We start from the raw sequence: 14221 nt of genomic DNA on the forward strand, positions 1-14221 counted from the left end.
GACTGTCCCTAAAATGCCTTTTCCTTATCAAGGGTAGTGGCATGATCTGTCTAGATGGATCTGTTTGCACAACTGCCTAACGCCAGCAACAGACTGTCATGTGGCTTGACTCAGTGGTCCCAACTCTGTCCCACAGCCGGGCCCTGCGGGCACAGCCAAGGACAGCACAGGAGTTAACTGTCAGGGCTGCTGTCAGCTATATATACAGCCTCGCACTTTGTCCTGACTTACTAATACAGTCATGCTCCCCAGAGCATCCCGTGTTATCTTCCAAGGGAAGGGGGTTGTAGCACTCATTCATTTCTTTTGGATGATGATATATATATAAAAAGCTTTTGAGAATCAAGAAACAATTTTAGCCAATTAAATAGTCCAGGTTTGCATGATGACAGATCCCACATGTAATTAAAAAAGACCACTGATGACATGTCTCCTTTTAAAAAAATCTATTGAGCATTTGTTTGATTATGTCTGTGGAAAGCAGCAATACTATCCCTGCAAGAGTGGGAGACTTGTCTGGGGAACGATGACAGGACATGGGCCACATGTGCTGCCCCACAAAGTAAATTAGCACATACGGCTCTGTCTGGCTGAAGGATCCACATTTCTGCTTTTATAGCTGGTATCCTACAGAGGCAGACGCATGTAGCCAAGGGAACTTATTTTGACTTGGCCATCAACTCACCAATAATTTGTAATAGAGCAAACTTAACACGAGCAGGGTTTGACTTCTGAATTTCAGGGGGACTGCCTAGGAGAGAGCTTAAGTCAAACCCAGGGGCAGGTGGGTAGGTTGCAGGGCTGGGGAAGGCTCTTCCCTGTTAAAATGCTACAGGCATCTGTGCTATACCATGACTCTTCCTCATACCATACTGCCAGTCTTCCCTCTTATTTGCAAGCACATCCTTGTGTCAAGTACGCGTTATTTTAAAGGTCCCCATATAAATATTTCATAAAACAGAATCAAGATTAATAGGGTGAGGCCATGTATTATATTAGATCAACTGATACAGTTGGAAAAAGAAACTTCAGACAAACAGTCTCTTCATCCAGGCGCAAAAAGTAGCAATAAACTATGATCTTAATACAGATTAGAAACAACTGCTCACACTTTAACCTAATATTGTTAATTAGACAACTAAAGAGAAAACAGTTAAAGAAGGTTTACAAGCAACTAGCTGTTTTTTTCTGGGTTGCCTACAACTATAATTTCTCTTACAAGAGCTTTAAAGAAAGCTATATATTTCATTATGACAACTGATTTTCTATGAAAACTTTTTTAAAAAAATGTGATGCAACATTATTACTGCTGCATAATATGCAATGTTAGAAGCAGATGAGCGTAATAGTTATTGCGGAGTAAACTATTTAATTCCACAACACACATTCACCATAAACTCAGAAATGGAGCTTCTGAAAAATAAAAATCAGGACAGAGACAGCTGCATGGCTCTGTGAACCAAGGCAGAAGCAAGTAAATATCCTGCTTTTTATTTGGTTTAACATTTGTTCTTGAGTAAGGGAAGTAGTATAGTTTTGAAAAATATTGTCATACTAGTGAATCTTCAAGGTCCTGGGTTTTGTAAACTGTTTAACTTTTAAATGAGAAAAATCTGTACATGAAAGAAAGTAATGTATTTAACATTTAACTTTCTTTCAGCATTTTCTCTAGGTTGTATAGAGTCTTCACATATTAAGTCTAGTGATAGTTCTACAACTCCTAAGGAAAAATAAAGCCTGAACAGAGACTGAGTATATAAGGCCAAAAAAAGCTTGAACAGTTTTACTGGGTCTTTGAGAAAATATCATATGAACTGCATGAATCAGTAATCAGCTTATGAAGAACAGAAACGTCAAACCCTAAAGGGCAGCATTTGGCATTGTGAGTTCCCCTTTCCTGAGGAATCAGCTGCTTTTCCTGAGCAGTATCTACAACCATATACACACAGCTCTATTTGCACAGCTATGTTTATTTCTGAGAGCAGGGTGGGCAGAGTCCAGGCAGAGCAGAGGTGCCCCAGGATGGGCACTGCACCAGCGACCACAGCACAGCTTGCCCCACAGAATGCATGACCTTGGTACAGGGGACCTTAGTTTTGCAGATAGAGAACTGAAGTACATGTGACAGAATAACTTCCTGGAATTGGCCAAGGAAGCTTGCAAACGACTGAACTCAATAGCTGGCAAGTATAGGGTTTAAGGCTTCAGACAGGGCAGCCTGTGCCCTCAGAAGCAGATCTCCTAGCAAAGCTTCTTGCCTCCTTCCAGGGGGATCTGTATTTGACCCTGAACAGCTCTAGTTTGATACAGCCCATGTAACGAGGTCACTGAGCAGCAGATAGAGCCGCAATGCCTGGGTGTCCATGTTACAGGGATATGGGAAGGCTGGGCTAGACCTGCCAGACCTGTTTGGAGTGTGTGCAGGGGCTGCTTTGGTGCCGCTGGCACATGCCCCACAGGCCAGCAGCAATGAGGAGCAGGCAAAGGAAAACCTCCTCTGGCCTCTCATTACCTCCTGCTCTTACAGCTTTTACGGTCTCTTTATGGCTAACACCAGGCAGCACGAAGTACAGTAAATGGCTACAATCCTGCCCTTTCTGGCACAGCAAAAGAGCTTCTCTTCTCACTGCAGAGACTTGTCACGGTCAATAAAATTATTCAAAGCTGAAAAAAGACATGAATTCAAGGTGAATTCATTAAAATCCACAAATCCCCTGTGTGGACAGCATTACTCAGAATTACAGAGGTGTTACTTTGATTAATTTAAGCTCATTTTTGAAGTGAATTAAACTAAACCAACTTAAGAACACTTTAATTAGTGCTGAGCTCTGCAGAGGGAAACAGGCTACTTATTTCCTTTTGTAGAATGTACTTGTCTTTTAAACTTACAGAAAGATTAGACTAGCTGTAGTGAGCTCTTTAGCTAGAACTTACACCAATACTAACCCCTGTACTATTAATATTTATCAGTAAAACCTTTTTAATCATGTAGAAAGTCTTCCGACATGCTTTTGAGAGAAACACTCCATCTGGATAAACTAGAATGAACCAGCATGTGGACAACTAAGCACTCTACACAGCACAAATTGCATCTTGTATTTATGCAGAATCAAGTCAGAATTGTAAAGATGGAAAATTAATTTTGATTGCATTACAATTCAGCTTTTGTGTAGAATTCAGAAATATTCAGATGTACTTCAGTCTCAGATTTTATTTCCGTTCTTCTCCTGGACAAAATCAAGTGACAACATCTGGCTTGGAGTATGTGTGTTATTATTTTTTTCTCTCTAAGTAAAATGTATTGTTCACAGGGGGATCAGAGATTTAGATTTTTACTCAATCGTTTTTGGGCAGCTCCCCCTTTTACCACAGTTTGTTGGCTAGCTCTCCTTACAAGTCATCATTACAGGAAGCTAAGCAAAAAACAGGGGAGAAAGTTAGACTTTGCTTGAAATCTCTGGAACAAAAGTGCCTGATCCAGCAACTTACTACCAAGGTAGGGATCCTGTGCTGTCACTTCTGTTACACACAACAGGGTGAGCCACTCAAGCTGCAGAGCTGGAGTGAGCATTCACAGCATGTCATGATAAAATATGGGCTTTGCTGAGCATTTCCAGAGAAAGCTCACCAAGAATCAACTCAGCTGCCGAAAAACTCCCACGGAGTGTTTACAAGGAAAGCGAAAACAGTTAAACCTCTTTTTGTTGCAGTGTCAAGCTACACAAGTGTATTACAATGTTCCTTTAAATATGCTTCAGCATGCAGTTCTATATAGAATGTGCTCACAGTTAGAAAATGCAGAGTTAGCTGCCTTTAGTTCACCAGTATCTCAGTTGGCTGGCGGGCAAGTCTTGATAAAGAAACAACACCCAAACCCCAGCAGGGAACTCAGTACCAGGAAGGGTAACATCCCGTGCCTTTTGGTAAGGCTGCACAAATATCTTAGGGGGACCCTTCCCAGGCAGCTGCCCAGGAGCCTGGCTGGCTCACACCACTGGTGATGGCACACACCACTCTTCTGTTGGCATTGGTGGTTCAAAGCCAGCTCAGACCAAAAGCGTTACAGTAATTACCCTCTCATGGCTGACGTACAGTGATAAATTAGTTGATGGCAGCAGCAGACAATTCCTAATGAGTGACTTTTCATACCAGAAAATCACTGCCGTTGCCAGTGATTGTTAGCTTTCTTGAGACTTAGCAGAAAAGCCACGAGGAGGATGGGGCACTGCAGCTGCCTGCTCTATCTTCTCTGTGCATGAATACGGAAGCTCGGAGAACAATGCGGCACCCTTCAAATGCTTGCCCTGCTAAAATGGAAACCCACTGGAAGCCACTGCCACTGCTGAATGCTCTGCGAGGGCGGTGGCTGTGAATGGGAAATGTGCCCTGGAGAGCATGGAGAAACAAAGCCCCTCTACTTGCACAGTAGCTGCCTGCATGGGAACGATCACTGGGATCATGGCTACCTCCTAGTAAAACCTTTTTAATCATGTAGAAAGTCTTCCGACATGCTTTTGAGAGAAACACTCCATCTGGATAAACTAGAATGAACCAGCATGTGGACAACTAAGCACTCTACACAGCACAAATTGCATCTTGTATTTATGCAGAATCAAGTCAGAATTGTAAAGATGGAAAATTAATTTTGATTGCATTACAATTCAGCTTTTGTGTAGAATTCAGAAATATTCAGATGTACTTCAGTCTCAGATTTTATTTCCGTTCTTCTCCTGGACAAAATCAAGTGACAACATCTGGCTTGGAGTATGTGTGTTATTATTTTTTTCTCTCTAAGTAAAATGTATTGTTCACAGGGGGATCAGAGATTTAGATTTTTACTCAATCGTTTTTGGGCAGCTCCCCCTTTTACCACAGTTTGTTGGCTAGCTCTCCTTACAAGTCATCATTACAGGAAGCTAAGCAAAAAACAGGGGAGAAAGTTAGACTTTGCTTGAAATCTCTGGAACAAAAGTGCCTGATCCAGCAACTTACTACCAAGGTAGGGATCCTGTGCTGTCACTTCTGTTACACACAACAGGGTGAGCCACTCAAGCTGCAGAGCTGGAGTGAGCATTCACAGCATGTCATGATAAAATATGGGCTTTGCTGAGCATTTCCAGAGAAAGCTCACCAAGAATCAACTCAGCTGCCGAAAAACTCCCACGGAGTGTTTACAAGGAAAGCGAAAACAGTTAAACCTCTTTTTGTTGCAGTGTCAAGCTACACAAGTGTATTACAATGTTCCTTTAAATATGCTTCAGCATGCAGTTCTATATAGAATGTGCTCACAGTTAGAAAATGCAGAGTTAGCTGCCTTTAGTTCACCAGTATCTCAGTTGGCTGGCGGGCAAGTCTTGATAAAGAAACAACACCCAAACCCCAGCAGGGAACTCAGTACCAGGAAGGGTAACATCCCGTGCCTTTTGGTAAGGCTGCACAAATATCTTAGGGGGACCCTTCCCAGGCAGCTGCCCAGGAGCCTGGCTGGCTCACACCACTGGTGATGGCACACACCACTCTTCTGTTGGCATTGGTGGTTCAAAGCCAGCTCAGACCAAAAGCGTTACAGTAATTACCCTCTCATGGCTGACGTACAGTGATAAATTAGTTGATGGCAGCAGCAGACAATTCCTAATGAGTGACTTTTCATACCAGAAAATCACTGCCGTTGCCAGTGATTGTTAGCTTTCTTGAGACTTAGCAGAAAAGCCACGAGGAGGATGGGGCACTGCAGCTGCCTGCTCTATCTTCTCTGTGCATGAATACGGAAGCTCGGAGAACAATGCGGCACCCTTCAAATGCTTGCCCTGCTAAAATGGAAACCCACTGGAAGCCACTGCCACTGCTGAATGCTCTGCGAGGGCGGTGGCTGTGAATGGGAAATGTGCCCTGGAGAGCATGGAGAAACAAAGCCCCTCTACTTGCACAGTAGCTGCCTGCATGGGAACGATCACTGGGATCATGGCTACCTCCTGAGTCAGCCACCCTGCACACACACCGCTGCAGGGCAGTGCCTTGAGCACAGCTGCTCGTGAAGACCATCAACCACCACCTTGGACAACAGAGAAGGCTTTACATTCACAAGTTTCAGACAGTTCTGATAATAATCCTCTAAGAGCAATTACTGCTGTTTTCCTCTACTGCCTCCTTGATTTAAACGGCATCAGGATCTCCTGCCTTGGGACAGAGGACTAGGCTGTGCTGCTGTCAAGGAAGCTAGCTCTGGAATATGGATCTCAGTCTCATATTTCATACCATTCACATTTCACACATTAGACAAAACATCGACCTGGCAAGCCACACTGTACAAAGCTGACAGAAGGTATTTCAATCTATGAAAAAATACAGGTCTATTGCTAATTGGGTATCACAAGTATTAAACCATACTGAAAAATAATACAAAAAACCAAACCAGTTCGTCTTCCTGTCAAATGGCCCAAGGTGCTCCTTCAGGAACAGCCCTATGCACAATAAATTACAACTTCAAAAGATATTTTCAAGTACATAGTAAAGGCAAACAAAGAGAAAACCAATTTCAGAAAACCATCTGGTTTAGAATTACTCACCCCACCAAATCCTCTAAAGCGCTGCAGGACATCATTGTTGATGAAACAGGACTGTGCAGGATCACGGAGTGCTTGGTCCAAGAGGTGGTCAATGAAGTAGATGCCTGGCTCAATGGTCAGCACCATGCCCTGCTCCAGGCTGCGGGCAGTGCGCAGGCTCCTGAGCCCTGGCAAGTCAATGCGCTCCACTCCCTGTGGAAGAAACACCAGTTCTGATAGACAGAAAGGCAATTTGTAGTGACCTTTTATCAAGACCCTCCCAAGCTGACTGCTCCATAAGAGACCCAAACCACAGAAAAGTAATCGGAAAGCAAAAGGCTGAATCAATGCTGCAGTTACCCCTCTCCTGTCAGTCCTCACTTAGCTTTCACAAACAGAGAGGACCAGCTTTCAACTCAACACCCAAACTGGTTTTTGCACCACGGAAATCCTAGCTTTGGATACACATGATACTGTCACTCACTACCTTGTGAGAAGTACTGCACTACGGAACAAAAATAATAACTTGCACGATTTCTTTCTTTACCTTCTCTTGCAAAGTACAGTATTTTAAGTGACGTGCTTCATCCTGGCTCAAACCAGGACACCCTTCCACGTCATGGCTGAAATAGCTGAACTATGTAGCAGAGAAAAATTTCTCCAAGGATATGCAAATGTTTATTCTCAATGAATGTTATTAAAATTACCCATTTATGATCTTGATTCAGGAGCAATGAGTCTACACATGACCTCATAAAGGCAGCCTATTTAAAACTAAAATTTTGACAGATTCAGACTTTCAGGCAACATGGTGCTGACTGATAATATTAAAAACTAAGTCAAAACAAGTCCTGACTAGCAAAACATTCTCTTCTTCCCAAAAGCTGGTAAAGTAAAATGATATATGAGGACGTGCTTAGTCAAGGAATTAGAAACACTACAAAGACTAGTTCAGGATATTAATTTTGTTTCCCCCAAATGTGCCAGATATTGCAACATCAGAATAAATATATCTAAATCCCCTTAGTTTTTTAAAAAATCTTTGCAACTGTAGCAAATTTCATCAACAAAATATTGTGATGACCAGTAAACAGTCCACAGACCTACTAGCTTGCAAATGTGCACACACTCTGCTCAGGAGAACTCTTCTGCTGCAGCCAGTAAGTCAGAGGTTAACAGGTCTGCAAGACCAAAGTTACCTGGTCTCCAGGTAGCATTCCCAAATCTTGCTTCTAGACAAACTCACAGTAATTTTCCTGGACAGCAGAAGGGGTAACTCCTTTCAGGACCACTAGAAGTATGACTGGTATCAGGAGGATGAAATACCCTTCTTTTCTCCAGGACACGAGCCCTGCCCAGGGTTGCCCTGGCTGCATGCCCAGTCCTGCTGTGCTCCGGCCTTCCTGCCATGCCAGGTCAGGGGGTGGAGGGAGGCAGGAGCCTCCCCTGCAGATCAGCCACATTCAATCAGTTGCTCTTCAAAGTGTGTATTGCCCCACAGCACTATTTGCTCCTGAGCTCCACTTAAAGAGTTCAGAAATCCTGCTTGCAGCAGGCCCTCAGCAACGCTTGACTTATTCTCACTGGTCACCCAAGCAATACCGGAGTTGCATTTTTCCCTCTGTAGAGCTTCTGTTCCAATGCACAGCATCTTACAACAGAAGTCATCAGCCTGGACATCTTCAGGTAAGTTTGCCCATTTTTCAGAGCTGTGGAGCATCTGCTTGCTCTCACAAGCCAGCAGGTGTATCACGACCCTTTTCACTGTGTATTCAATATATTTTCTTTCATGTTTGATCTGAATTTTACATATGTTACAGTGTAATATAATATATTACACTAAAATAAGAAAGCATTATTTTGTTTTACTGAGGCTAGATAACAAGAATAATCTGATATTAAGCAAGGCACTTTGCATTTATATTCTTATCAAAACCCAAAGAGAATCAATGTATTTCTAAACTTGAAACAATAACTGCACTGAAATGGAGCCGTTTTTCTTTCTGTTGCTGCCCCATGGGGTTTGGCATCTCACACATTCATTGTAACGCGTAAAGGAAATGAGGGCATCCAATTTTGTGGATTAATCTCTCCGTGAGCTTTAAACAATTATATTGGTGTCTGGACCTTTTGGTGCCTCGCCAACTATCGGCTGCTTTACAACAAAACCCATATTTGGCTTTTAAGTGCATGTCTCTTCAATTCTACTTGTAAATGTCCTTTCTGAGGAAGTCAATCCAAGACAGATGCTAGAAAGACGCTAGAAAGATGAATGCACAGCGAGGGAAACAATGGCAAACACCCTCGGAAGGCAGCCCTGCCACAATGTCTGGGATTTTTTTGCCTTTTCTTGCAATCAATGTGGTTTGCCACCAGGTGTGAGGATCAAGTTGCAATGCCCACTCCAGACACCCCTGCCCAGCCACTGAAGCAATGCATAGACATTTTGTCTGGACTGCTTGCAGTCTGATTCTGCTTTTAGTACATCTTCCAAGAAGCCAATAACACAATTGCATCCCAGGAGAAAGACCCAGGGATTCACGTTTGGAAACTTCCTTCAGCCGTGCAGGCTCCCTGGGCTGTCAGCAATGCAGGGCCGGCTCCTGAGGCACCAGAATACTCCTGCTCCCCCAAAAGTAAAATTTTAACTTCTCTAGAAGGAATTCACAAACTTGTTTTGATATTTCCCCCATCCTATCTCACCTTTAGGTTGTGTTAGCTCTTGGTTTCAACTCCAGATCTTTGGATTTTGCAGGCACTGAAGTAACTGTGTAAATGGCAGTGGCTACAACCCTTTCATGAAACCATCTCTCATTGACCTTCAGAAAAAGAGTAACACTGCTCAGCTTTCCCAAGACTGCAAGCAGGACACTGGTGGGTGGATCTGTGGCAAGGAAACACTGTGCTCCCTTGCAATGGAGGCCAGCAAGGTGTTCACCAAGTGCTGGATGCAATGGATGAAGACAGAGATTCTATTAGCCAGAGGTTCTGGCTATTCTGTGAACATGGCCATGCATACTCTAACTGAAGGGCAGCTCTAGTCCAACTCAATGAAAGGTTGAAGGACAGCCTGAGCTGGGTCAGGGAACAAGCAGAATGGGGAAGGTGACCACGCGGGAGAGATGACAAAATTTCTTCTTCTGAGAACAGCACTGGATTAAAACATCACATGATGGCTTCAGCATCCCAAATGACATTTGATCTGATCACTTGTGACCATCTTGGTAGCCACCACAGCCATCAGGTCCAGGAGCTGACAGTTCTCAGCTCTCAGTCTGTTTCAGTTGTTTATGAAAACTAGACCAATCTGAGGATTTTTTTAATGACTGAAACACCATCATCCCCAAACAGAAGGTGACAGATCTGAAACAAGGGCATTGCTGTTTTCCACCTATTCAAACCCTCCTGAGAACAAAGCCTCACACTGTAATTCATCAGTATTAATCTTCTGCCATTAATGGATTTTCTTCTTTGTGAGGAAGAAACTTCCCTACGTTGTGCAGCTAAACAACTAATGCCTTGTTTTTGACAATAACCATGATACTCTTTTGTAGTTAGATGAAGAGTAAAAAATGTGAACACTGGCACAGCACCTATGTGGGTATCTGTTTCTATTACCGTCATATCCTGGAGGCCTGGCCATGGAGCAGGACCCTGTCTCTTTCAGTGCTGTATAACTGTAAAGCATAAACTGGTAATTTGCCCCAAAAAAGCAGAGAGCATAATCTAGAAAATATTAACACCTAGGTATCTAAAAAGAGAGTCCCAGTGATATTCTGAGAAAATTAATTTTCAAAGAACTGTTTATTTTCTTGTGTATTACAAGAACAGATTATATACAAAATTGTTTTCTAAGAGTGATTTTATCTGGAGGTTCTGCTCACATTTTAAAATGGAGACACTCCCACCTCAGTAAGCACAGATGTATGACACTGTCATTTGTGACTGTACTCCTGCCAAGAACATCAGATTCCAATTAACGGTTCATGTAAGGTAACAAAAAAAAGCATGTCTAGGCAATAAGGACTGTCAAGGGAACAAGAGGATTATTATGTAAACTGATTTCATTACTATGTAAGCAAAATAAAAGTTCAAATTAAGTGTGCAGTAATATAAAATATAGATCTATTTTTTGAATAAGCAGGGATTTATGAAGTATGCAAATGTCTATCTCCCAGAAAAGTGGACGTGGAAGACAACAAGTTGCAATAACCCCAGAATGCTTCAGTATAAGGATGAATTACTGCTGGTTCCTCAGCAGCTCAATGGCTAGTGGGGATATATGTTGCTTTTTCCATGGAAGAACTGCAATGTGTATCATGCTGAATCTTGTCCCACAGACACCAGCTACCAAGCAAAGTGATCAGAAGCAGAAATATCTCCAGGCCTACTTGGGTGAGCCTGATCTTGGGTCCATCTTTAGATCAGGACAGAAAAAAAACACAGGTGATGTCTCTGCCTGCTCATCATTGCCCACAGGGCAGTTACACTAGCTAGGGATGAAGAAGTGCAGAGATGCAAGGACACCCACCCTCCTAAATCAGGGCTGCAACACTTAGTTAGCATGACCCGGAAGATTCTTCAAGCCAGCAATGGCAGCAAAACATGGCCACAGCTGAGATCACCAAAGCTACTCATAACTTGTAATGGCAAATACTGAACCATGGTAAAACACTCACATAGTGACACAAACTGATTTCTGGTACTTTTTTTCCAGCTACATCATCACAGAACTTTGTTGAGCCTGACAAATAAGACTGTGTCAGTTGGACCACATCCAATACAGTAAAGTCCTACCCATTTTACCAAGCTAAGTGCAATCACTTATTTAAATTAGTCGGAATACTAACATTATTTTTAGATTACACAAACTCAACACTGAAGTGAAATCTCAGCTCTTTCACTCTTCCCTGTTCTCCCACTCAGTATACCCAATTTCTAATTAGCTCATTTGTTCTGAAAAGAACAGAGTCCTATGCAGCTAATAAAATGTCTTGAATTCCATTTCATTTGAATCCTCGTCCCTTCCCTCTAAGCCCTGATTCTCATTAGTTGATTCAACCTACTCCACTTTTTCCCAGCAGCCTGAGCTGCTTATAGTCACCTGAAATAACTACCTTTCAAATCAGCAGCAGATTACAGGAGAACATGCCCCAAGCATCACATACCACTTGTGGCATTTGCAAATCAAAGCTTCTACTTCTGTAGGAGAATCTAATTACTAGCTGGAGCTTTTGGGACATAGCTCAAAGTTAATATTGGGGGAATGGTGGGCTCACGATGTTTAACTGGCTATTTTTATTTGAAACATCATTGTCTTCTCCTAGGTATTAACTGTGCTATCAGGTTTAAGCTACCTAATAACCTTCCTGTTATTACAGAAAATGAAGAAGAATTGCCCACCACTTCTTGGAGGCATCACTGCCTGCTCTGTGTCAGATAGAGCTGCATTTCAAGCCATTGCTACAGTGTGATCCTCAGCATAACATCCCATGTCTTTTTTCCATCCTGATCCTCAGATGTCACCAAACTCCACTGCTTTCAGAATGGAAACAAAACATACCAAGTGTAGTTTTTTCTTTTTCTTTAATACCTAATAGCGGGGAAAAAAAAGAAATAGCACGTAGCAAAAATCACCAAGTTGACACATAAACATGGAAGATGAGGAGAATATTTAGATGGAGAATTTGTAAGACATGAGACAAAGAATTGCAAGAGCTACCAGCAACAGAGTTTTTAAAATGAGACCAATGACAAGCACAGTTTAAAAACTGACAGACAGGTTTTCTTCTGGCACACAGAAAGCATACACAGGCAATGGCACTAAATGAAAGGGCCTCTTCTTTTGTGATCTTTTTTTGATAATGGTATTAGTGGAAATTGCATAGCACAATCCCTGCAGCATACCTGTGATACTTTTCATATCTTATTTTTATAAATAATTGAAAGAAGAACTGTACTATTTTGTTTTTTCTCCTATGCCTAGAATGAATTGTTCAAAAACACACAAGCTGTTAGTCTCTGTTAAAATCTCAGAAAGATCTGGACAATCAATATTCAGATAAAAATTCTCTTAGCAAAGTCTTTTGCAACAAACTTCAACAAGTAAAACAATAATAACCAAATATCTTCTTCAAAGAAATTAACCAGAACTAATGAAACCCAAACCAAGCAACAAAAAACTCCCCAAGTATATGACACTTTCTCAGAGAAGAAGGGAAACCCTGTGGTATGACAGGAAACGGTCTGACCACAGCACGGCACTGACACAGCACCTGAGCCTTCTCTCCTCTTCTGCCTCTGCTCAAGTCCTGAGCTCCCACAAACACCCAAACCTCAGCATCTGTCCTCACAGCGAAAAGGTGTTGGGAACCAATCACAATTTTTCCGAGCCTATGTAAGATGCCACAGCAGGGTAAGAAGATCTATTAACCTAACTCTGGTAAGGGTTTAAAAGTCCACAGGAAATCTTATGCTGCAGGAAACTGGGTTGGTGTTCGACCCAACAGGTAACAATAAGCACTATGGATTTCAGTGCTGCTCTGCATGGAAATGCTGTAGAATTGAAAGGTTTCACCAATTTGTTCCTTGCCTGCACTCTGCCTCCTTAGTGGCCCACACAACCATCCAGCTCTGCTATGCAGGAATACAAAGAATCAAAAATAGAGTGACTCAAGAGGACTCAGTGAAGTAGAAGCAGCAAGTTTTTTTCTTCTCATCTTTTCTCAAGGTGTACAATAATTTACAAGAACAAAACCTAGAGCTAAAACTGGTGAAAGGCCCTTTTACTCTTTGCTCATACAAGTGCCTACCATACAGGTTGTTTCATGTTTGCAGGTCCTACGTACACACAACTAGAGCAAGGCTTTGCAAGGCTATGGCCAAGTGAAGCAATTTGCATCACTGGGGCTCTACATAACAGCTTTAGGCTTCTTGGTAAATTCACCTCATCCTCTGCTTCTTAAAGGAAAAAAAAAAGAATGCATCATTTGCAATGTTAACCACGAAAAAAATGAAATCTGCTTCAGCATGAAGTATGGATACGTAAGGAAAATAATTTTTGCCAGAACAAGAAAGGGAACAAGATTATTCCTGTATTCTGCAGTAGGTTTGGTGACCTAAATCCCCACAGTCACCTGGGATCTGGAAGCAAGCTTTCTGTCAGAGCCAGATGCAGCTTGTACACCTCTCTGAGCAGCAGAGATGTTCCCCAAGCATGTACAGTAATGGAAGGACATGGATAACTCAAGGATCGAAACAAACCTCTGACCTGAATTTGCTGATGCAGAATAGCAATGAAAGGATCAGATTTAATGAGAATAGATAATTGAATTAAAACTTTAAACTAGAGTAAATCTTATAATTTTGAAAGACAAAACAAAATGAAACACTTAATTCACAAGATGTTAAAATCACATAAGTTATTAACCTAACTTAAATTAACTGGCTTATTATTACAGAAAGTCATCAAATGTACTTAGCATTCTTTAGAGCTTTACAGTCAATTAATATAAGACGAAATTGAATAAACTCAAACATCTAGAGACACAGAACCCAAATTTAAATGAAAACTTCAGCCCTGTCTACCTCAGGGTCTGGAAATTTGGGATCACCTACCACATTTTCTCCCTTGCAACAGGCACAAACCCTCATTTATATCCCATATCGAACCTACC

At 42.0% G+C, this 14221-nt stretch overlaps 1 protein-coding gene across 1 annotated transcript in view; it reads right to left on the bottom strand.

Annotated features, from left to right (window-relative positions):
* Nucleotides 1-14221, bottom strand: part of PEPD (peptidase D) — a 140943-nt gene that overhangs the window by 3805 nt on the left and 122917 nt on the right. Inside the window, exon 14 of the mRNA XM_010006227.1 lies at nucleotides 6567-6758. Coding sequence (XP_010004529.1) covers nucleotides 6567-6758 — 192 coding nt within the window. The remainder of the gene's footprint in view (nucleotides 1-6566; nucleotides 6759-14221) is intronic.

Source organism: Chaetura pelagica, unplaced genomic scaffold, assembly GCF_000747805.2.
Source record: "Chaetura pelagica isolate M959 unplaced genomic scaffold, ChaPel_1.0 scaffold139, whole genome shotgun sequence".
Lineage (NCBI taxonomy): Eukaryota > Metazoa > Chordata > Aves > Apodiformes > Apodidae > Chaetura > Chaetura pelagica.